General features: G+C 43.9%; 1 protein-coding gene, 1 long non-coding RNA gene and 2 gene segments (V, D, J or C); all 4 read right to left on the bottom strand.

Moving 5' to 3' along the window:
- Positions 1–3,998: 3,998 nt before the first annotated feature.
- LOC120397268 lies at positions 3,999–10,649 on the bottom strand. Its single transcript, XM_039522970.1, has 4 exons — positions 10,610–10,649; positions 9,925–9,988; positions 9,758–9,816; positions 3,999–4,717 (listed from the first exon to the last, which is right to left on the bottom strand). Exons 1-4 carry the CDS (start codon positions 10,647–10,649, stop codon positions 4,164–4,166), a joined length of 717 nt encoding a protein of 238 aa, XP_039378904.1. The 3' UTR covers positions 3,999–4,163.
- Positions 10,650–10,845: 196 nt separating this feature from the next.
- On the bottom strand, positions 10,846–11,363 carry LOC120397269. The segment is given in 2 exon segments: positions 10,846–11,216; positions 11,321–11,363. Coding segments are annotated over 2 exon segments (414 nt in total).
- Positions 11,364–13,983: 2,620 nt separating this feature from the next.
- Positions 13,984–19,815, bottom strand: LOC120397930. Its single transcript, XR_005594089.1, has 3 exons — positions 18,572–19,815; positions 16,350–16,889; positions 13,984–14,064 (listed from the first exon to the last, which is right to left on the bottom strand). It is a non-coding gene; the product is annotated as an uncharacterized LOC120397930 (long non-coding RNA).
- A 108-nt stretch (positions 19,816–19,923) lies between these two features.
- LOC120397925 lies at positions 19,924–22,985 on the bottom strand. The segment is given in 2 exon segments: positions 19,924–22,337; positions 22,848–22,985. Coding segments are annotated over 2 exon segments (630 nt in total).
- Positions 22,986–24,080: the final 1,095 nt, after the last annotated feature.

The following is a 24,080-nucleotide window of genomic DNA, read 5'->3' on the forward strand; positions in this document are numbered from 1 at the left end:
TGCTAGGTAAAGCACAAAGTGACCAAAATGAAATCAGCACAGAATCATCTCATCTAGATTAAGGTAGCACAGAAATGTTACAGAAGTCCTATTGTACCTTATTTTTGTTTGGAAAGACATTAGCAATAGCAGCACATTCACATGATAAAATACATGATAAATCACTGCCTCTAAAGTTCCATCAAAAACTGACATTTTCACAGCTCTAGCATGATCTGCTGTACAGATTCTTCACAAGGAAGTGTCCCTGGCCTTTTAAACTCATATTAACTATGTATTTACTTTATGAAAGGTGGAGAAAACATTGTGAAAACGTAAAACATTGGCTGCCCAACTTCTGGGCTGGCAAAAGCTATACTGACTCACAGGAAAAAAAAAAAAGCAGGAGAATCTTAGTACAACATATGGTCAGTCTTTACCAGGGGTCGGCAACCTTTCAGAAGTGGTGTGCCAAATTCACTGTAATTTAAGGTTTCTCGTGCCAGTAATACATTTTAACGTTTGTAGAAGGTCTCTCTCTCTGTGTCTATATTATATAAATAAACTATTGTTATTATCAGAGGTCCTGCTCAGGCCACTGCCAGCTGAGTAAATGAAACCCCAGACCGGCAGCGGGCTGAGCGGGACTGGTGGCTGGAACCCTAGACAAGGATCCCAGGCCCTGCTCAGCCCGCTGCTGGTCTGGGGTTCTGACCACCAACTCCTGCCAGCCAGGATTCCAGCTGCCAACCCCCCTCAGCCCGCTACCAGCCTGGGATTCTGCTCACCCAGGCTGGCAGGAGGCAGAGTGGGGCCGGCGGCTGGGCTCCTGACTGGCAAGGGGCCGGCAGCCGGAACCCCGGAGTAGCAGTAGGCTGAGTGCTGCCGGCACCCCAGACTGGCAGCAGACTGAGCCACTCAACCCCCCACCGGCCCTGCTCAGCCCGCCACCAGCCCACTCAGCCCACTGCCGGCTGAATGAATGGAACCCCAGGCTGACAGCAGGTTGAGTGGTTCAGCGGCCTGCTCAGCCCGCTGCCAGCCTGGGGTTCCTTGGGGGTCCCCAGGCCAGCAGCAGGTGCTGAGTGGGGCCGGCAGCCGGTTCCCAGCTGGCAATAGGGCAGCAGCCAGAACCCCAGAGCAGTGATGGGCTGAGCCGCTCAGCCTGCCGCTGCGTACCATCAAAAATCAGCTCACCTGCCATCTTTGGCACGTGTGCTGTAGGTTGCCGACCCCTGCTCTATACACTAGTAAGGAGATGAGCATATTACAGTTGTTGGAGGGCTCTTATCTGGAGTAACAGGCTATAGGAAAGTCAGTCGACATTTTTTGTTTCTCTGATGAAAACTGGCCCACTCCCTGCCTCAAACCAAACCTGTCACTAATAATTGTCAACAACTTAATTTTCTGTTTTTGGCTAAGATATTGATTTTTTTTAAAAAAAATATTGAAATTGGATTCAGGACTGTTAGCAAGAATTTTTGGCAAACAAAGTTGTTAAATGACAATCTAAATGGCAACACAGTACTGCTTTCATGCTTGGCTCACCCCCCAGCCTGCTGGTCCAACATCTGCAGTAGACCCCAAAATCCACCTCTTGGCGTGCAGAGTGGCAACAGCAGCAGCAAACCCTCAGGTCCAATCACACGCCAATGGGCACCACCACCAGCCTTACGGACCATGGTGAAGTTAGCACAGCATCTGATCTCAGGGACAGGTCACCCATGGAGCCACAGCAGCTCATCCTGCCCTGTGCAGCTCCCCCCGGATGAGGTGGATCGCTGGCAACTGCCAGCCCGGGGGAGAGGCGCTCCCCAGCTAGGGTGCCCAGATCCAGATGTCCTGATTTTATAGAGCCAGTCCCGATATTTGGGGCTTTGTCTTATATATGCACCAATTACCCCCACCTAGAGTGACCAGACAGCAAGTGTGAAAAATCAGGCCGGGGGGGGGGGGAGGAGCCTATATAAGAAAAAGACCCCAAAATTGGGACTGGCCCTATAAAATAGGGATATCTGCTCACCCTACCCCAACCCCCTGTCCTGATTTTTCACACATCTGGCTAACCCCAGCCCAGCCCTGTGTGACATTCCAATCCTGGCCGAGGAAGTGGGTTACTTTCACTTTCATTCCTCTGCAGGCAGCCAGCCTCCTCCCCCCACCTACTCCCCCCAGCACCTCACCCAACCCAGCCCTGACGGAGGGGAGGGAGGAGAGAGAGAGGGATGCTCCGTGGGGGGAGGGAGAAAGGAGGGGATACTCCATGGGGCAGCGGGGGAGAAGAATGGATGTTATGGGGGACAACAAAGGATACTGGTTCCAGAGCCGCAGAGCCTGCCTCACCTCACCTCAGCCAGGGGGAAAGAGTCACACTCACAGGTGAGCTCCTTCCCCAACCCCTACCCCCTCCCCTTCCCAGAAATCCCAGCAGCCAATCCCCTCCCTCAGACTGTGCTGCATTCGGCTCTCTCTAGGACCCAGCAGCCTGATCTTACATGCTCCACTGCTTCCCATCTGTCCAGGCTCCCAGCAGAGCGGTGCCCCCAGACCTAGTGGTGCCCTAGGCGGCTGCCTATTCTGCCTATGCCTAAGGACGGCCCTGTCCCCCAGACACTTGCCCCTGCTGTATGGACTCTGCCCCTGGCTTGCCCTGGGGCCAACCAACTGCACTGGGTCTGCCTTGTGTGTGATTTGATTGCTTTCTGGGTTCCTGTGGCAACGAAACTAACTAGGGGGCGGAGGTGTGATGCAAATTCCTCCCATCCTGTTCTGTTCTGGCTACAGCAGGGAAAAACTGCACCATGATTCTCTAAACATTCATGTACACTGCACCTGCTATGGGAGGGGACTGCTTCCCCCCTCCTTTTCCTTTCTGTACCTATACCCCTTGTAAAGAACTCTACCTCCCTTTGCGAATCTGTTCTCTTATAGCTACCCCGCTCCACTGGTGCCAGAGGAAAAGGAGAATTAAGAATTCCTTTTTGTGCACCCCTTCCCTTCCCCTTTTTGTGTCCCCCTGGAGCCACGCTGAGACTGCTTACCAGCTTCTGCCCCTTCTGCCTCCTTGACTGAAACAGGGAATGGCTTGTAGCCCCCTATGCACTTGCTATCCCCCAGTGCAGCCCAACCACTGCTTTCCCAGAGAGTGGGAGATTTTTGTTTTGTTTTGTTTGTCCCCTTCAGGCTGCCTCACATGGGGTTTCTCCTGCCCCTTGCCACTGTGTCCCAACTCCACCCTGTTTCTATGGTCTGCATTCGGGAAGGAGCTGCTCCCTCCTGGCTGTTCTTGTTCACTGTCCAGACTGATTCCATGTGAGGAGTTCTATGGAGCAAGGAACCTGTGCCCGCTCCCCGCTACCACTGTGTGCAATTCCTGCCTGTTTTTGTGTCCTGAAATGGGGAAGGGGTCCTACAGCAAGCCAGGCACCAAAGCCTCTGTGCCTGCTGCCCAGCCTGTTCCGAGTGAATGAAGGGAGAAGCAGGGCCTGCTCCAGGGTTTTTGCTGCCCCAAGCAGCAAAAAAACCAACAACCCGCGATCGGTGGCAGCAGCTCCACCTCGCCGCTTTCTTCTTCGGCAGCAATTTGGTGGCAGGTCCTTCCCTCCAAGAGGGACCGAGGGACCCGCCGCCGAAGAGCCCAACTTGCTGCCCCTTCCCCTTGGCTGCCCCAAGCACCTGCTTGCTGAGCTGGTGCCTGGAGCCGGCCCTGGGGAGAGGACAGGCTTAGGCTGACCTTTTTAAACCCCTCATTCCTAGGTGGTGAGTCATCCACCAGGCTGACTGCTCTTCCAGCAGATTTACATCTCCCCTCCTCCCCAAGCCAGAAAGCATTGCTCTCCATTCCCATGCCAGCCAGACAACCCCCCGCCCTCCTTGTTTAAAGTGCAGGGCGGTGATTCACATGTATGGCTAGATAGAACTATCTGCTCCAGGAGAGTGTAACTTTTACATTACATCTCATCTAACAAACTGGTATCACAGACTAAATATGAAACGGTTCTTTAGAACTGAACTTTGTGGTTTTATGAGCAGGCATCTCCTGGACTAACAAGCTCTTCGCAGGTCAAATGCTAATTAAATAGTTAAAAATGTTTTCCCTCTTTCTGCTCTGCTAATGTCAAAATGTGTTATAACATTGCTAGTCTAGTTTCATGTGCTCTGGAATATGTAGCTGTCCTGTGCAACTACGTGGTCTTATTGTTTGTTTGGCAGACACAGGTGGGATCTTCTTGTTTGCAAAATTTGTGAGAGCAACAGTTCTGTTGCTTTTTATCTCTTGTTGCAGAAACCAGTAAGGGGTTTCTGGGTCTGGTTCTATCATGAGAAGCAGGATTAGGAGGTAGCTGTGGTTTTATATATTTGAAAGACTGTAGTTGAGAATACAAAGTAGGTTTTTGTACAGAATGTGAATGGTTTTTTAATGCTGTGTGATCCCAAGCAGCACAGTAATAGGTAGCTGAATCACTCGTTGTTGTTTTCTTTACTGTCAGGGTACAGGTTGACTTGGAGAGCTGCTTCTCTGCCTCAAACTTTCCCTTCTCAGAATCCTGGTCAAAGACGGGTTTTCCTGATGAAAAATAGAGAATCCGTTCCAGAGCTGCATCAGGTCTCTGTCGATACCAGTGCATATAAGCACTACTCAGGCTTATGCCAGAAACATGACAATCAATTCGTGCAGTTCTATCTTCTGCTTTGGTGATGGATAGTTGAGATTGTACCAGTACTTGGGCCTCTCCATCTACAGAGAAAAGAGACAAATACCATTTAATCTGAAATTGAACAAACATGGAGGATCTCCAATTATTGCTTAGTAATGTGCCTGTGTGTTGAAATTTAGGGTGGAAAAAAGCAACTTACAAGACCAAACTACTGAAGCAACAAGAAAAACTTGCAATAGTAACATTCTCACTAAGTTCTGATGAACCTGCTGCTGAAAAACAAAGGAATATGAATGTGATCTCAGAAGAAGGGAGGAGTCACTTGAGCAGAGGAAGCGACTGATAGGCAGATCTGAGGGTGAGAAATGTCTAGTGACAATGAGTTATTTCATAGCAATATAGATTTGTGTTTTCCCTGTATAAAAGTTCATAAGGCTGGACTTTAAGATAGGAATATCTCCTAAGCTGCCCTGGTTTTCCCTCATCCTATCCTACAACTCTTCTCTGACTGCATCCTTCTTTAGAACTTTTTCAAAAAGAATATGAGATTTTTATAACAATAGTTAAAGCAGGGGTTGGCAACCTTTCAGAAGTGGTGTGCCGAGTCTTCATTTATTCACTCTAATTTAAGGTTTCAGGTGCCAGTAATACATTTAACATTTTTAAAAGGTCTCATTCTATAAGTCTATAATACATAACTAAACTATTGTTGTGTGTAAATTAAATAAGGTTTTTTAAATGTTTAAGAAGCTTCATTTAAAATTAAATCAAAATGCAGAGCTGCCTGGACCAGTGGCCATGACCCGGGCAGTGTGAGTGCCACTGAAAATCAGCTCATGTGCCGTCTTTGGCACACGTGCCATAGGTTGCCTACCCCTGAGTTAAAGGTACTGAGGTTCTCTGGACTCCTTTTGTTTTTCAACATAAACATTAGCAGATTTGATTAAGGAATAATGCTCTCAGCATGAAAAAGGCAACTGATCTAACTTTTTCAAGCAGTGATGAAAATAGATCACTAAGGGTCTGATGCAAAATCCATTGAAGTCAATGGGAAATTCATCAATTGATTTAAATGAACTTTGGAATAAGCCCCAATTCCTAGGGAGAACTTATTCAGGAATTTTTCATCCCTGGCTTAACTCAGACTCCCACCAAGTTTATAGATCTGATAGAATTGTTGTCAAGGAAAACAAATCAGTAATCTGTTAAACACATTTCCTTGTACTTAATTTGACTCTTGTGTCATCCAAAGTCAGAGTTGCCTCAAGGATTAACTCTGTTTTCACCTAAATTGATAGTTTGCTATTGTTTCATAAGCTGTTTTTTAATTATATTGCTATATACACCCTGTCTGTGAAAGTGCTGTACCAGGATAGAGGAGATCCTATTGTGAAATATGCACAGACCACTATAGGCCAAATGCTGATTGCATTTACAGAGGTGCAAGGCCACTGCTCTCACTGGTGTTGCCTGTATGTAACTAGTGTTAGATTTTGGCATAATTCTAATGCGCTGGTGATTCTACTATACATCCAACAGTGATATTCCTGTAGCTGACATTGTTCTTGAGGCCAGATTCTGCCCTTCATTACAGCACATGTTCAAGAAAATGATGTAATGTTGAGCAGAGGCAAACAGGTCATTGTCAGTGCAACTGTGTGCTATTGCTGCCCTCTACTGAGATATAACACATGCTCGTGTACGTTAAAAACTGACTTTCTCCTGTCTTCCAAAAAAGGCCATTTGTATCCTTAATTACGGGTATGTAATTTTGCTTCAAATGTGTAGGTAAAATGTTGCCACAAGGTTTCATTTTAAAGATACAATATAAGCACATAACTATGAGATATTAGAGAGCATATGTGATGGAGTGTATACCTCACATTGGCAAAGAAAGAGTTAACCTGAGCCACTGCCAGACAGCAATTAGTGCATCCAGTTGCATCTGGAGGGTGGGCCAGGCCTAATTTAGAATTATACTTAGCTGGATAGGACTGGGTGGGTGAATTAAGGATGAATGCTGGCTGGGAGGATCAGGCTGTCTGTAGCTGCTTGCTACAGGGTTCCTGGATTAAAACCCAGGGTAGAGGGCAGGTCTGCCTGCTTGCCCATGTGCCCCTACTGGCTACCAAGGAAGGTGGCATAAAAGCTCCCTGAGATAAGGGGTGTAAAGGTTACTGAACCCCAACTTGGGTTGAAGATCTCTCATAAGGTCATTGGACTGTTGTTTTGTGTGACTCTCTGTAACCCTGGAAGGGGTGGGAGTGAATGTGACCTGGTGAGGGGCTGAGGCACAAGAAGTAGACCACAGCAGGGCACCAGAAGAGAAGACTTTGCATGCCAGGTGGGGGCATTTTGATGGTGAGTTTCCCTTTGACAGCATATTTAATTGTTATTAATGTTAAGACATATGTATATGTCACACTTTGGAGATTTATGTCTTTCAGGGTGTGTTGACACTCTAGATTTACCTTGGCTCTTACCCTGGTTTTAGCCAAACACCCTCTCTCCTCCTCACACAAAACCCTTATGTCCAGGCTTATATGTGTTTTGAACCTGGGTTTGCTTGCCTGGCTGGGAGTGTAGATTTACAGCCTGGGTTTCGCTTTAAGGTAGGACTAAAGCTGCCTACTTTGCAGTGGGGCTGCAGCTGAATCCCAGGTTGTAGAGCTCAGGTTTTGATAGTCCTCTAATGCCATCCCACAATTCCCCGGGGCTGTATTTTCTGACCTTTTACCTACAGTACTAACTTCCCATTTGCCTCTATGGGCTTATATACCCAGTCAGCATTTAACGCCTCATTTCATCCAGCCTGCTCCACCTCTGCCCTGCTCAGCTCATTCCAACAGCTTGAGAAGATGCTGTCCCAGCATGGTTTAGCTGGTGAAAGCATCAGGGTTCTCATTGCTCTCTGGTGTGAGCACGGCAAAGAACATGATTTTGAGAGGTGCACCTGAAGCCAGCATCTGTGTGAGAGTGTCTCAAAGAGGCTGGCAGAGGAGGGGATCCAGCAGATGGCTCTCCAATGTTAGGCACCTGAAGGTTTCTGATTCACTCCCATCACAAGGCAAAGGATGCCAAGCAAAAGTCTAGCAGTCGCCCATCTACCTGCCCTTACTCCAAGGAGATTAACTGGGTGTTCACCAGCACCGTGAGTATGGCTCCCTCCCTTCTTGCATGACAGGCTTTTTGAGCTGGGACAGTCTGAGTTCTAGACTGGTGCAGAGGGGATGATGGTAGCACCACAGGGTTCTCTGGTGGCAGAGGAACAGGAACAGAGCCAAGACCTGGACTAGACCCTGGAGCAGACTCTGTGGCCAGCTGGGCTGGGGAAATGTCCTAGGTCCATGTTTTGAGGATCTGTTTGGGCCCAGGGAATGCGCTGGAGAGGAAACATAACAATGGAGCTAGAGCTGTAGCTGGGAAGTGGCCACTGCTACCACCTTTGTTGTTACTATGGGGGAAAATTGCAGCATAAGTGGGAGAGATTTCTGGGTTACAACCAATAGAACTATTGTTATGGATGATATTTATGTGCTGTAGGGTGGCCTTAGCTTCAGTTGCAGGTGGAAGCCATGCCAGTCCTCTGGTCCCCCTTCCTCCAACCTCCCCACCATGTGTGTGTGTTGGGGGTGTGTGTGGAGATTTAAATGTGCAACTATTGATTTATTCTAGCAACTGTTGCATTGATGGTGGGATGGAATCTGATCTGGGACTACAGGCTTAGCAAGCTTAAGTACACATTTCCACATATTCTTCTTTCTATAGCTGTCACACGGTAGTACAGTTATGCCAGTATTAGTATTACAGCACTATGGCAGGAAGACTGCATTATAATATATCCCAGTGGCTGTACCATGTGAAAACATCTCCTGGTGACAATAGCATCTTGCTGTTGTGCATGCGTGGCACAGTGTCTGGGGGGTTGGTGTGTGTGTGTGTGGAGGCAGTTCCATTGTCAGAAAGTTTCTGCACATGGTTCAGAAGCCTGGTAATGTTTCCCACTCCTGGTTAGTGATTTTTCTCCTGTATAAAAAATTCTTAGCATCAAGACAGTCAAGGATATTCTTGGGCAGGGCAAATTTCCAACTATCACCCCCACGGGTGCTGGAACAATTTGTATATAGTCAGGATGCTGAGAGCCATTGAACCAAACTGTAAAGCCTGCATATAATGCAAACCACTTCAAGTGAGGGGTTGCAGCAGCATCCATAGTTCCCGCACCTATGACCACTCTGGTAGCTTACTAGTCCTCTCCATTCATTGATTTGCAGTTCAGTCAGCGGGGGGGGGGGGGGATGATGTCATCCTGACAAATGGCCTTCTGACACAGGCCTGGAAAACTTTGCTTTCTCTTCCAATCAGGGATCTTCAGCAGAGTAACATCCTCCAAAGGTTGTCCCTGCCTGTAATAGTGTTAAAACCAATATTGCTAACAGCCCCCTGGTCTGAGTGTCCCGACCCCTGTATGAAGCCCAAAAAATGGTAGAAAGCATATAGAACATTCAAGGAGCGACTTGATAGGAATGCCTTTTTAAAGATTATTAACCAGAAATGAAGGAGGAACTGGATATCTGACTTCTACTATAGGTATCTGCAGGATGTGATCAATGACATGCTATGCTGTACCTAAAAAAGTTAGCTTTTATTACACCCATTTAAATCTATACCTGCCATACAACTGATGTTTTTAAGTATGTCATAGTCATTTTCTCTGAGCTAGATATCAGACCATCTACTCTAGCATTCAGCTGATTAAGAAGGCAACTATGTGTGTGGGTTTTGTTTTTCTTGGTTTGTTTGTACACTTTTGAAAGTCTGTGGCTCAGAATAGAGTGAGGTTTTTGTACAGCCTGTCTATGGCTTTCTAACATTGTGCGATCCCAATAGGCACAGTAATAGGTAGCTGTGTCATTGTAGGTTAGTTTATCTACTGTTAGGGTACAAGTGGATTTTTCAGTTGTCTTGTCAACGCTAAACTTGTCCATGTCAAAATTAGATTTTTCAATTTGTGTCTTAAAGTAGAGTATCCATTCCGGAGCTTCTCCTGGTCTCTGTCGATACCAGTGTATATAAGCATCACCAAAATTGATGCCAAAAACTTTACAGTCAATTCTTACTGTTTTCTTTGGTTTCCTTGTGATGGATAGTTGATCTTGTGTCAGTTCTGCAGCTCCATCTACAAAGAAAGGAAGAAAAAAATACCATAAGTATGAATTTGGAAGCTCTCTGGTTGTTGCTCAGTAATCTGCATATTTGTAGAAAACTAGAGTGAAAACCAACTTACATGACCAAATTGAAGCCACAATGAGAACCTGCACCAGTAACATTCTCACTGACTTCAGTTGAGCCTGAATGTCAGAAACAGAAGGCTGCAAGTTAGGATCGCGGATGGAGGGCCGAGTGCCTTTGGGGAGAGGAAGTGACTCACTTAAGTAGCACCCGAGAACAGTTCTGTTGGTTGTAGGTATGTCAGTTCCATGTGAGGTTAATTTGACAATTAGTCATTAAGACAAAAGTGAGCCAGCATGAGTTTCAGCAATAAGTCTAGTATGAAGCAAATGCTCCAGTGAATTTAGCACCATATCCATTGTTTCTTAAGAGGACGGACAATGAAGGGTTCATGTTGATGGGTGCAGTAGACCCCAAATTTCTTATTTAAGCCTTTATTCTGGAAAGCATCTGCATTAAACCCATGCTTAATCTTAAGTGCTTTGCTGCCATCCCATTGAAGACCAATCACTGCCTGTTTTTATGTTAATGATTAATCTTTCCCTAGAATAAAAGCCTTCAGCAGTATTCCCTGTGTGGTACAGGGGACTGTGCCTGTAAGGGCTGAGATTCCCAGACAGGGTCTGTGTGAGGCATTGAAGCATTTGTTGCTGTGAATAGCCAGTTGGAATCTGACACAGAGAAAAGCAGATCTTCTGCAAGCCCCTTAACACTGAGTGATCACTGAACACTACACTTACCTCCACCCCCTACCAGAGGCATTACAGGAGCTGTGGTCATGGTACTTGGTTTTTCTGGTTTGAATCAGGTATGTTATGTGTGTGGTGGCTTTAACTACTTCACAATAAAGATTTTTATTAATTATGTTGCTTTAAAAAACAAAACAACCTTTTAAAATAAGCTAGTGAGGAGTTTCTACAGCTGATGGTAAAATCAGGGAGGTAGCTGTAGTTTCATACATTTGATGGGTTATGGGTCAGTATTCACAGTGAGGTTTTTGTACAGTCTGTCTATGGCTTTCTAACACTGTGTGATCCCAGTAGGCACAGTAATAGGTAGCTCCATCATTAGGTGCTATTTCATTTACTACTAGGGTAGAGATGGGCTGGTCAGGCTTCTTTTCACAATTAAACTTCTTCTCATCGGAGATTTTGTCAAAGACAGGTTGTGAGGATGAGATGTACAGAATCCGCTGTGGAGCTTCTCCAGGTCTGTGTCGATACCAGTGTATAACAGCAGTCCTGAAGTTGTGAATGCCAGAAGCCTCACAGTCTATACGTACAGTTTTATTTTCTGCCCTGGTAACGGACAACTGAGCTTGTCTCGGATGTATTTGTGCACATCCGTCTAGAAGGAGGAAAAAGAAAAGAAAACCAGAACTTAACATGAATCTGGAGCATGGTGACTCAGTAATCTACAGCTGTGTAGAAAAAAGGTAAAAAGAAACTTACAAGACAAAACCAAAGGCAGAATAACACCCTGAAGTAGGAACATTTTAGAGATTTTGCTTGGTCCTGCATCTATCAGAAATGTGACTGTTGTGTTGGGGTGGACAGAGAGATACGTTTGGGGACAGGAAGTGACTCATTTAGTTTGATGTTTTGCTGGCTCCATATGCTAATTTAAGATAAGTTAGAGTTATGGCTGAAACTCATCCAAAGTTACTTTTAACAAAGAGCATTATCTGGCATGAAGCAAATTCTTCCGCTATCTTTAGACCAGTGTAGATTATATTATGGAAGTCTGCGTAATAAAGGATTGGGCTTTTAATTTATATTACAGTGGTTTCTTAAGGCCTCTGTGTGGGTGGTGTCCCCATTGTGTGAGGTGCTATACATAGCAATATATGGAGTGACTGTCCCAAAGATCTTCCCTCTAAAAGAGTATTTGCACCAGCAGAGAATTTTTGGTACTTCATGTTGAAATATACCATATCCCCCACCCTCCCCAACTAGAGTCATTATTTGCCAGCAGATTTCTTGTAGGAGTCGCAGCAGGAGTGGGTCTTGAGAGGGATTTGAAGGAGTAGAGGCTAGTGGTTTGGGGGTTTGTGTGTGTGGAGGGGGTGGGGCATTCCCCACACAAGTGGTGGAAGAAAGCACCAAGATGTTTGTGGACAGGGATGCAAACTTTGCTTGTTCATTTGTACAGTGCCCTGTGCAGTGTGGACCAGATCTGGGGCTGGGGTTCCTAGCTAGGCCTGTAACTAATACAAAGATGAAGGGACAGGCAGAGCCATGTTGATGGCACAGTGAAGACTAATTTTCTTGGGGGTTATTTTCTTCACCTGTGGAACATGGGAGGTGCTGCCCTGAGGGATGCTGTTGCCAGTACAGCACTCAGAACCCTTCTGAAGATATTAAGCACTTCCCAGGATCCTGCTCTCGCTGAGTTCCCCAGATGTGAAGTAGTGGAATATCACTTCCTACTTCAGTGAGAGACTGTCCCTCTGTTCTATAAATAGAGTGATGTGCAGTGGCTATTATATCTGTGTGCTAATGCCCTCTACTGAGAGAGGATGGATCTGCAACTGTATATTTGCAGTCAATTTTGTTCTAGTTCTGAAAAACGGCCAACTCTACACTGATGTTTTCGCTGAATTAATTTATGAGTAACCTTGTGATGAGAGCTAATCCAGTCCATGATGTCTTTTCTATATTATAGCTCCATTAGTTTTCTTGTGTCTTTCTAGCAACATTCAATAAGCTATGCTTCCACTTCTGCCCTTCTTTCAAGTATCGTCTGCAATCACATGCTTTTCCCACCGATACTGAAGAACCCGGCTCTATTTATCCTCATTGCTCTAGTAACCCACTGAGGCAGGGACCCTTATTCTGTGAAGTTCCCTGAACATTCATGCTAAGACTGAAATTATACAGTATACTGTCAGTTCTAGCAGAGTGTAGCCTGCTGTCACACCATGTGTTTTCTGCTGAACTGGCTTCAGAGACTAAAGATAGGCTGGTCCTTCAGAACAGAACTCTAGTTTTTATAAAGTGAACAATGCACTCTTCATGGTTCAGAGCTAATTAAACAGCAGAAAAGCAACCAAAATAAACTTACTCCTGTTTCCATTGGAGTAATATCAAAATGTAATGTGGCCAGGCTGGTTTGCAGTGCCATTAGGTGACTTATGGTCTGATCCAAAGCCCATTGAAGTCAATGGAAAGACCCTTAGGGCTTGACCCAGTGCCCACTGAGCTCCACAACTGGAATCTCTAGACACTAAGATGAGGCTCTGTACCTGAGGAGGATACTATGCAGGATGAGCCCCAGTTACTGGGGAGTGATAAGCAGGTAGATTATTGCACCTGCACACTGGGTCCAACACTCCTGTTTTACTTTCACTTGCTTCCTGTTTCAGCAGATGAATGATGTCTGGACTGCGAGACTGTAGTGTCAGGCAGTTATGGGGGTGAGGGCCTGGCTCCATTTCCTTCTCTAGAGCCAGATTTTTCACCCCAAGTCTTATGATCCTCTAGACTGATGATGACAAATCTCCACCCAGTCAGCCCTTGATAACCCACACAGCCAGCTACTGACTATTGGCTTTACCTAATATTCAGCAGGCAGATTTTTTTTTTGTTTTAAAAGCCCAGGGGAAGCTAAACACACAACTCCTATTGACTTGTAATGGGATTGGGTTCCTAACCTTTGTGCCCTAGGTGACCTCCTGTTCTGCTAGACCTGACCTGGTCTTAGTGATTTATGTGGAAAATACACACTAAATCAGAAGTTGCTTTTCATATCTAGCTGCAGAAGCCAATAGAGTTTTTGCAGATGGCTCCAGACTGAGAGGAATTTTTGAGAGGTGACAGTGGCTGTGGCTCAGAATGCAGAGTGGGTTTTTGTACAGGCTGTCTACAGTTTTCTAACACTGTGTGATCCCAATAGGCACAATAGTAAGTAGCAATGTCACTGGACGTTATTTTATTTATGGTCAGGGTACAGGTAGACTGGCCAAGCTTCTTTTCAGCATTAAACTTTCCTTTATCCGAGTCTCTGTTCAAGACAGATTGTGTTGAGATGAACAGAATGTGTTCTGGAGCTGCACTGGGTCTCTGTCTATACCAGTGTATAGGAGCCTTGCCAAAATCCTCCGATAGAGAAGCATGACAGTCAATTCGTATGGCTTTATTTCCTTCCCTGGTGATGGACAGTTGAGGTTGGGTCAGATGCACTTGTGAGGAGCCATCTGTGAAGAAACAAAGAAAACTGAAATAATGTGAAGGCTCTGCAGCTGCTGCTGTCATCCGCCAATGTATGTGGAGAACAGTGTGAATAGGGTGACCAGATTTCCTGATTTTACAAGGACAGTCCTGATATTCAGGGCTTTGTCTTACATAGGTGCCTATTTACTGCCCCCCTTCTCCCACCGTCCCAATTTTTCACACTTGCTGTCTTGTCACCCTAAGTGCAAGCAACACACTTACAGGAGCAAACCGTAGCCAGAACAAAAGTCTCTAACAGTAACATTCTTGCTGCTGCTGTTAGACTCCAGCCAAGAAATGTAAATGATGGTCTTGAATCGAGAGCTGTGTAGATGGGGAGAGGAAGTGACTAATTTAGGTAACCTCCAGTTAAGTGGTTACTGGCTGTAGAAGACTTATTGCACGGTGAGGTAGAGTTACCGCTGCTTAGTATGAAAACTTTGAGCTTGGGTGAGTGTCAGCCCTAGCACTGGCATCAAATAGATTCCTTAGGTGTATTTCACGATCAGTGTTGATAATGATTATTGCTGTTGTTTATTACTTGTATTACAGCACCAACCTGAGATACTGTGCTGGATCTGGGCCCCAGGTTGAAAACAGAGGCAAAGTCCTGCCTCACACTGCTGACCAATCTAAAAAAAGGAGTGACTGATCGAGCTTGTGGGAAAGGGAAATGTCAAAACATCTTTTTTTTTTTTTATCATGCCATTGTTTATGCACAGATCCACTAGTTTTTCTTTTCTCCTCGCTCACCCCTAAAGCTCAGTCATTGTGTGTTAGCAGATTTCTTGTACATCCTGTGGAATAGAAATCTTGCAGAGGAGAAGCTAGTGATGATGATCCATGAGATGAGGGGCCTGTTCCATGAGTATGTGACACTATGGAAGAAAGCATGAATGAATTTTTTGGAGAATTGAATAGGCAAGAGCTGCTGACAGTGCAGTTAACACTGTAGTTGTCTTTCTGTCATTCACTTGTCATTTCCCCAAGGAAGCTGCTGAGCCTTTCCTGCTGGAGAGAATGAGATATGCCCTTGGATCTCATGGATACCAGTGGAAGTTGATGGTGTTCACAATGTTTCCGGACACAGTGAGCATCTGGCAGAATTGAGCTGTAGTGTATTTTTCAGTCTTTAAATTCTTCAGTTTTTCTCCTACTTCATTGTGATACTGGGCCATTTTACATCTCACTCCTCATAACAGTGCTAATACATCTGTGTGCTAATGTCCTCTACTGAAATAGGATGGTCCTGTTCATGGACAGTTAGTTTCATCCCAGCTCTAAAAAAGGGAGAATTTATATTTGCAGGTGTCTTGTACAAATAATTTACAAGCAACTTCTTTCTTTTTTTCCAATATTTGTTTTTATTGTTTTGTAGTGAGGACTAATCCACTGCAGAGAACTCTACTTGAACTAGAGAAAAACTCTGTTCAGCTCCCATTTAGTGATCAAAGGGCCACCAAGAAGTGATGTTCTGTATATTTAAGGGCCATTTTTGTAAACAGACAATTCTCTTCTCTCTTAACACAGAATAAAACAGCATGATCCCACACAAAGGAATTTGTTTAGCTGTATGGGGACTATGTCACGTAGTTGAGCAAATCTGGAACCATCTATTAGACAGGGGTAGGCAACCTACGGCACGCGTGCCAAAGGTGGACAGAAGGTGATTTTCAGTGGCACTCACATTGCCCGGGTCCTGGCCACCGGTCTGGAGGGCTCTGCATTTTAATTTAATTTTAAATGAAGCTTCTTAAACATTTTAAAAACCTTATTTACTTTACATACAACAATAATTTAGTTATATATTATAGACTTAGAGAGACCTTCTACAAACATTAAAATGTACTACTGGCACGCGAAACCTTAAATTAGAGTGAATAAATGAAGACTCGGCACACCACTACTGAAAGGTTGCCAACCTCTGTACTAGAGGGTAGTGCGCATGAGCGCGCACACACACACATGGCATCCAGTTCATTAAAGCATGTGACAAGTTCTACACTATAGCACTACTACTTTACATTTATACCATTATACCCTGATCCAGTCTGTCCTGTTTTCATCATCTCCCCTCCAAATTTCTGTTGAAATGCACTCTTCCCATGGGCCTTCAAGGAGATTTTTTTCATTAGATTTGTATATTGGATTGAACACCCTGGATTGTCTTTCCTGTTTCAATGAATGTCCAATCCTGCCCTAATTCAATTGTCATGTCAGCTCCCTTATGCAAACTAGTAAATGTGGATACGTATCAAAACTTAGTCACCTCCAGAGAGCAACTGAAAATTTAGCTGCCCTGTGCAACTTCTTGGTCTTGTTGTTTGGCAGAGACAGGCGGGCTCTTACTGTTTGCAAAACTTGTGAGAGCAACAGTTCTGTTGCTTTTATCTCTGGTTCCATCTTGAGGGGCAGGATGAGGAGGTAGCTGTGGTTTCATACATGTAAAAGATTGTTGTTGAGAATACAAAGTAGGTTTTTTTTACAGAACGTGAGTGGTTTAGTAATACTGTATGATCCCAAGCAGAACAGTGATAGGTAGCCACATCACTCTTGCTTATGTTTTTTTTTTTACTGTCAGGATACAGATCGACTTGGAGAGCTGCTTCTCTGCCTCAAACTTTCCCATCTCAGAATCCTGATGAAAAATAGAGAATCTGTTCCAGAGCCGCATCAGGTCTCTGTCGATACCAGTGTATATAAGCACTACTCAGGGTTATGCCAGAAACATGACAGTCAATTCATGCAGTTCTATCTTCTGCCCTGATGATGGATAGTTGAGATTGTACCAGTACTTTTGCCTCTCCATCTACAGAGAAAAGAGACAAATACCATGTAATCTGAAATTGAATGAACATGGAGAATCTCCACTTATTGCTCAGTAATGTGCCTGTGTGTAGAAGACTAGGGAGAAGAAAAATCAACTTTAAGACCAAACTACTGAAGCAACAAGAAAACCTGCAATAGTAACATTCTCACTAGGTTACGATGAACCTGCTACTGAGAAAGAAAGGAATGTGAATTCTGATCTCAGAAACAGGATGGAGTCACTTGAGTAGAGAAAGTGACTGATAGACAAATCAACAGTGGATATTTCTCATCTGCAGATGAGCTATTTCAAGGCAATAGAGACTTGTGTTTGCCTTACATAAAAGCCCATATGGCTAAACCTTGAGATATGAACATCTACTAACCTTCCCTCATGCTATCCAGCAACTCTTCTGACTGCTCCCTTGTTTAGAACTTTTTCAAAAAGAGTATGAGGGTTTTTTTTATAACAATAGTTACAATTATTGAGGTTCTCTGCACTCTTTTCTTTTCCCCCCTCAACGTAAACATCAGCAGATTTGATCAAGGAACAATGTTCTCAGCATGAAAAAGCCAACTAATAACTTTTTCAAGCAGTGATGAAAACAGATCATTAAGGGTCTGATGCCAAGTCCATTGAAGTCAATGGGAAGTTCTTCAATTGATTTCAATGAGCTTTGGAATAAGCCCCAATTTCTAGGGAGAATTTACTCAGGAATTTTTCATCCTGTCTTAACTCAGAGTCCCACCAGGTTTATAGATCTGATAGAACTGCTGTCAAGGAAAACAAATCAGTAATCTCTTAAAACACATTTTCCTTGCACTAAAATTTGGCTCTCGTGTCAGTCAAACTCAGAGTTGACTCAAGGATGATCTCTTTGTTTTCACCTACATCAATAGATTCCCGTTGTTTCATAAGGGGTTTCATATGCTGTTTGTGAATTCTATTGCTATCTACACCCTGTCTGTGAGTTTCTCTTTGCGTATCTGCTAGTGTCTATTCCCCACACTCCACAAGAGCATGTAACTTTTATTGGGTGACCTTCATCTCTGTGCGGAGCCAGAACAAGGTCCTTACTCTGTTTTAACCCTATTTTGTGGGTTTAAGTGAGAAAGAAGTAAGTGCAACATAAGCCTCGTTCTTGCCCCTCTACAAAGGGCTGGATTTAACCCATTAAACTTTACAATAAACTATTCTGAGAACTCCTTAAAATCTGTAACATTGTGAATATACTTTGCACGCTATCCAAAGAAACATAGCAACAAATATACCATATTTCAAAAGCATAGTGATTAAGTATATAGGTGGAGTGCTACCTGCATTGTCCCTGTTTTTTGTATGTGTGTCAGGCAGTGAATAGACCTTTTTCAATCAACACAAACTTCTTAACCTTTCTTTGAACAGACCTAGCTGGGGAAAGGGAGTTAGGGCCAGATCCCTAAATGAATTTAGGAGCCAGAACTTGGTCACCTGGCGAAACTTAGAAATCATATTGTGTACACAGGCAGCCATTTTCTAATCATGAGACCAGGAATGATCTCGCAAAGAGGGTCGTACTGGACTTGGATGAGTGTTGATGATGATAATTGTCTGAGCCCTGCCTCGTTAATTAAGCGCTAACTTACTTGTGACTCTTATGGGGATGTACAAGGGAGAGGAACGTCTTGAGTAAATTGACTCACAATAATTTCATTGACTGAAGTGAGTTTATTCAGGATAGATGGTTGTCTTCAAAATTGACTCCTCAGGTAGTCTGATAATACTCCATCTTCCTCTAGCTCAGTTATATTGAAACAAGAAAATTCAATTATAGTAATTCATTTGCTGTGCACTTATTTTCATGCACATTTATATCCTGTTAAATGGTCTTTGTGATAAAAATAAATAGGGTTCTCTGATTTTATTTTTACAGTTTAGTTTATATAGAAACATGCAGTTGTAGGATGGAAACACTGTAATGAATGCTGTAAATATATAATATTCCCAACCAAACAATCTTGGCTCTGAAGAATCAATATCAGCCCTTTTCTTGACATCTGAAGAGAGACCCTTTACAGAAGTTGTAGTTTAGTAGTTCCACTGCAAAAGGGTGCGTGAAAGTCTACAGCAGGTGTGTTGTGGATGTCTGGAGGCCTGATCCAAAGCTCACTGAAGTGGCTGGGAGTTCTTCCACTAACTTCACTGGGCTCTGGATGAAACTTGAAAAGGCCTATCCTGTAAGGTGCTGAACATCTTTATCTCCCATTACAGGGAACAGCAACTCACAAGGCCAGGGCCTTATGGCTTTAAATCCCACCAACAGTAAAATGAAAATCCCATTCCAATACTAAAATGTGGGGAAAGATGCTTTGGAGTGTACTTAGAGTGGTTTCTTTTGTTTTTTGTTGTTGTTTACAGAAAAACTCACTACCAATAATGGTGAAGTAATTGGAGTCCAAACCTGCTCGATGTTTAAACAGCAATTTGTTGGTTTCCTCTTGATGATGAAGCAGCTGAAAAGCAACACATCCTGTTTTGTTAAAAGGATGTTTGTGGTATGGGGAGGGAGGAAGTGGGGGAAACTTGCTGTAGAAACTTTTTATTCACAAAACATCTTGTAGCTTCACAAAATAAGGTGTTAATGGTTCAATATTAATTCAGTTAAAATTTTTTGTCATGTTCTCCCTTCAGCATTTCTTCCATGTTACAGAAAGGAGCACATTCTGAAAACAGTAGACTTGAGAAATCTCAGCTGTTAATGCCCAGGTCCATGTTCCAGATCTTGCTATAGCCCTTTGAAAATTCTGTTTTCTTTTTTTGAGGAACACAGAGGGATAACTTTGCATTGAGGACTGGGTCATAACTTTTTAGAATATACATTATATAATTGCCGGTACAGGTCTGTCGCATCTTACGCTGGGGTTATGTTCCTTAGTCGGCGCATAAAGCAAAAATCGCGTATAGTCAAAATGACATTGAGTGTAATGGCAGGTGGAATCGCCCGCACTACAGGTACAATATTAAAATTGTTTTTCTCTTTTTGTTTTTTGTTTTTTTGCTGACCGCGTAAAGCTGAAATAGCACATGTTAAATGTGTCTAAGATGTGACAGACCTGTAATGATCAAGAGACTAGAAGAAAAATAGTCACCTAACTCAAGTATCGAATCTTCTCGTGACTTAATTGAATTCTGTACCTAAGTCAGAACTATTAAAAATAATCTGAGCACTTAGCTCATTCAGAGTTTATCCTGTAAAGCACTATAAGTAACCCTGGAAGTGCTGAGGTATCTCACCTCTCATTAGTGCCTACAGATGATGATAAGCGCACCCCCATCTCTTAGAAATAGCTCAGTATCTTGCGGGATAGAGCACCTTTCATTTGGAGATTTCTAAGTGCTTTAATCAATCTTTAAGGCAAGAAAAAAGAAATGCAGAACATCTTCGTTACTGATGCAAAGGATGGCATGAACAATAAATACATTTGAAAACTTGCATACGATTTAAAATTGGGTTGAGTTGGAGACACCAGTGAGGAGAGAGAAAATATGTAAAACTTAGAATATCAAGTAAATTTACCAACATTGATCTCAATCAGGCATGGAATCATCTCTCAAAGGAGATGATGGAAAACCCCACTGTGGAGACCTTTAAAACTAGACTAGACAAAACACTGGAAGATACTTTGTAGGGAATAGTTCTGCATTGGCAGGAAGATGGACTGGATGCTGTAATAGGTCTTTTCCATTCAAACCTCTCTGATTTTATGAACTTTAGCTACGTATTAATGAATTCTTTTGGAAATAAATGTGTAAGTACCACATTTCAGTAAATGTCCTATGTTCATGATTTGTTGTGAACGAAATGGTTTCCTTAACATACATGCCAAGAACTTGAATTGATATTAATCTATATTGGACATTCTGAATGGTGTCTGTAAGTGACATGCACATATGTCTCTCTAAATTATATGTGAGTGAGTACCATATACAATCCATTGATATTAACAGGAGCCCCACACATCCATCACAATACAATAACCAGTTTCATTTGCTTATTTGTAATGATGATTAAAAGTTCTCAGTCAAAGGAAATTGATGGTGAAATGAACTATCAGAGGACATGAGTGTGAACCCAAACCTACCCATTCTTAGGATGGGCTGGAATTCCTGGAACCTAGGATAAGGTATTCCATTTCCATTCTACTGTAATGGACATGGCTAGAAGGAGGTACTGCATTACTGTGATCCCTAACTCCCACAAGGGCTCCTTAGGGCCATTCCTAGCAGGGCACAACTAAATGCGCAAATGTGTAGTGGGAGCAAACAAGCCACTAGCTGGTCCTAGCATTATGGAGGCACAAAGATGGTATCCAGCAACCTTTGTCACCAAGCTCAGTCTTACACCGAGTGCAGTGCCGATGAATATGAGGATTGGGCCCTTTCCCATGGGACGGAAGCCCCCCAAGATTTCCCTGTGCCCATCTCACATTTAGAATGAAGAGCATGTAAGCTATAAATTTTGCTGCTGCTCTTGTCTTAACTCCTTGAGCATGGCACACGTGTACACTCAGAGAAGCCAAGTTCGTTATTATATGTATGGCCACTAAAACTGAGTAGAAAAACTCCTGTATTCTGTGTATACTACAGTTCCAGCCATGGACATGTGCTGAAAATTCCCAGTGGAGATGCAAACTGCTGTTTGTTCCTACCTAGAAAACATCTTCCCCCTCACCTTCCCTATTCACTTTTACACTCTCCACCCCATTCTCCCTCATTCTCTGACTCCTCAGTGCCTCTGGTCACCTGTTGCTTTGTGAAGTCAAATGGGTAGTGACTGTTTAATCACATGTGGATTAGAGATGGAGCCAGCACTGGTAGGCAGTCACTGGATGTCAGCTTTGTGCCACCCACTAGGTAAACTCCCACTTCCCTGGCTGAGGCAAATCCCTACACAACTTGGGCTGGTCGAACGGGAGTTCACACTGGCTGTGGCTTGTGGAACTGAGACTATGCCTGTTCTGTGGGCTGGTGTGCCTGGGCAGGGGGCAGGGCTCAGCCTGCTCTGCTGCAGCAGTAATATGAGAGTTGAGCCCCACACACAGAGCTGTGGTGGTTTTTTGTGCAGAGTTGCAGGAAACTTGTGGCACTGTGTAAAATCCCATGTGGTACAGTAATAGCGGCCGCTATCTGTCTCTTCCAGCTTGTTCACCATCAAGATGCAGGTGCTTTGTGTCCCATAGGCTGAGAATTTGTCACTGGAGAAGCCTGCCTCTCGCTTTAAGTCTGACCCAGAGAGAGTGAGGTACAGCAGCCTCTGTGGGGCCTCTCCAGCTGGGGCTCGGTACCAGTGGATGTAGGTAGAGTCCGATCCACCAAACACCTTGCAAGTGAATGTGGCAGAGCTGCCTTGAAGTGGCTGCTTTGTGACCGAGATCTGCTCCTGCTCCAAGTGAATGGCCCACAGAACAGCTGGAAGGCAAAGAGAAAGCAGCCATGCGGAGACAGCACCTAGATACATTCCCCTCTTCAAAGAGCAGTAACACACACATGGCCTTGCAGCCTGCACGTTTTTCAGGAAGGTACATGGGTTTAATTATCCATTGCCTTGTAGCTTGTGTAGCCATTTACGTCTCTGTAAATGTGAGGGGGAAATGGGTAAAGCCCCTATCTCTAGTGTGAGTGAACGATCAATTTCTGTTTACACCTGGGCAAAGATGGTGTGAACAATTATGCAAGGTACAGGGCAGTGAAGAATCAGACCCTTTATCTGTGAGGAACCATCCAGGATTAGGGATCCTGATTTCCCCATTTCATTACACCAGTTTTATTTCAGTGCAATGCTACTGGTTTCATTGGGATTCCACCACCATCAAGTTGTTACAGTGGACTAGAGATTGAGGCCCACATTGTATTTTTTTTTGTTAGCAATAAATACCGAATAAAATCACTAACTACAGTTAATGTGTCCAGTAAACTTACCAGGGAAGAAACAAGCTAAGAGAGCTTCCAAGCATCCCACCATCTCTCCTTAACTTGCTGCACCTTTCCAGGAAGGAAAGTTATTGAAGTTAATGGTGCTCAATTTTGTCAAAAGAAAAACTGTTGCCCAGTCCTGACTGAAGAAAGAAGAAATGAGGATACTGCTGCTGTTCTTGCTGTACTGGCTGGTTTCCTGTTGGGTTGGGGGTGGTGAGAAGAGGTGGAGTGTGTGTGTGTGTGTGTGTGTGTGTGTGAGAGAGAGAGAGACAGAGAGAGTCACTAACCATTTTAGGCTCTTAGGTCCAGGTCTTAATTCAGTGATTAGGATGATTTCAATGGAAGTTAGGAGACTAAATACCTCTGAGATCCATGTAGCGAATTGTAGTGCACTCTCCCACCATTAATGCCCTGTGTTAAGACACTAAACTAGGACTCAGAAGGTCTGAACTCAGTTCACAGCAATGCCACAAACGTCATGCATGGCTATTGGCAAGTTACCAAGATACTGATTTTTCAGAGGGGCAGAGTACCCACTGCTTGTGTCGAGTTCTGCTGGAGGAAGAAGTGCTCAGTTCTTCTTGATAACCTGGCCTATAATCTCCTGTCCTCCATCTGTAAAATGAGGATTATTGTTTCTTTTTATGTCTTGTCTAGTTAGATATAACCTCTTAGAGGCAGGGACCATCTCTCAGTGTGGTCTAGAGCATCTAGCACAGTGGGACCCCTCTCAGTTGGGGTCTGTAGGCCCTAAATCCATGCAAATAATCATTTTACTATTATAGTGGAAACCAAAGTTCCTAATCAGGATTAGGGTCCCACTGTCCTAGGTGCTGGTCAGAGGTGCAAAAAGGCCTGGCTCCTGCCCCAAACAATTTACCATCTAATAAGAAAGTTATATCCCTCTCCCTCCATCCTTCATATGGAATCAGATAAACCTGAATACATCATTTGTAAAACTCTCTTAGAGCAGGGAGTATTTTTATCACATGATTATACAGTTCCTAGCACAAAGAGATCTCCATCAGTTTGGGTGCTACCTCAATAGAAATAATATTACTATATTTGCATTTTAAAAATGTAACTAGATAAAAAAAAAATTCCTGTTGCAATTAAAAGAAACAACTGCAAGCACTTGGGTGTTCAACAGATACATACTCAAAGAAAGAGAAGCAAATAAAGCTTCATAGAAACTGGGAGATGCAAAAAGCAGAACCAACTTTAATGCTCTCTTAG

Source organism: Mauremys reevesii, linkage group 2, assembly GCF_016161935.1.
Source record: "Mauremys reevesii isolate NIE-2019 linkage group 2, ASM1616193v1, whole genome shotgun sequence".
NCBI lineage: Eukaryota > Metazoa > Chordata > Testudines > Geoemydidae > Mauremys > Mauremys reevesii.

Coding starts and splice junctions, on each gene's coding strand:
- LOC120397268 (XM_039522970.1), bottom strand. CDS start 10,649: ATGACCACAGCTCCTGTAATGCCTCTGGTAGGGGGTGGAG. Junction 9,817..9,924: donor TGTGGCTTCAATTTGGTCAT/GTAAGTTGGTTT, acceptor CTTTCTTTGTAG/ATGGAGCTGCAGAACTGACA. Junction 4,718..9,757: donor CAAGGAAACCAAAGAAAACA/GTAAGAATTGAC, acceptor TTTTCTCTGTAG/ATGGAGAGGCCCAAGTACTG.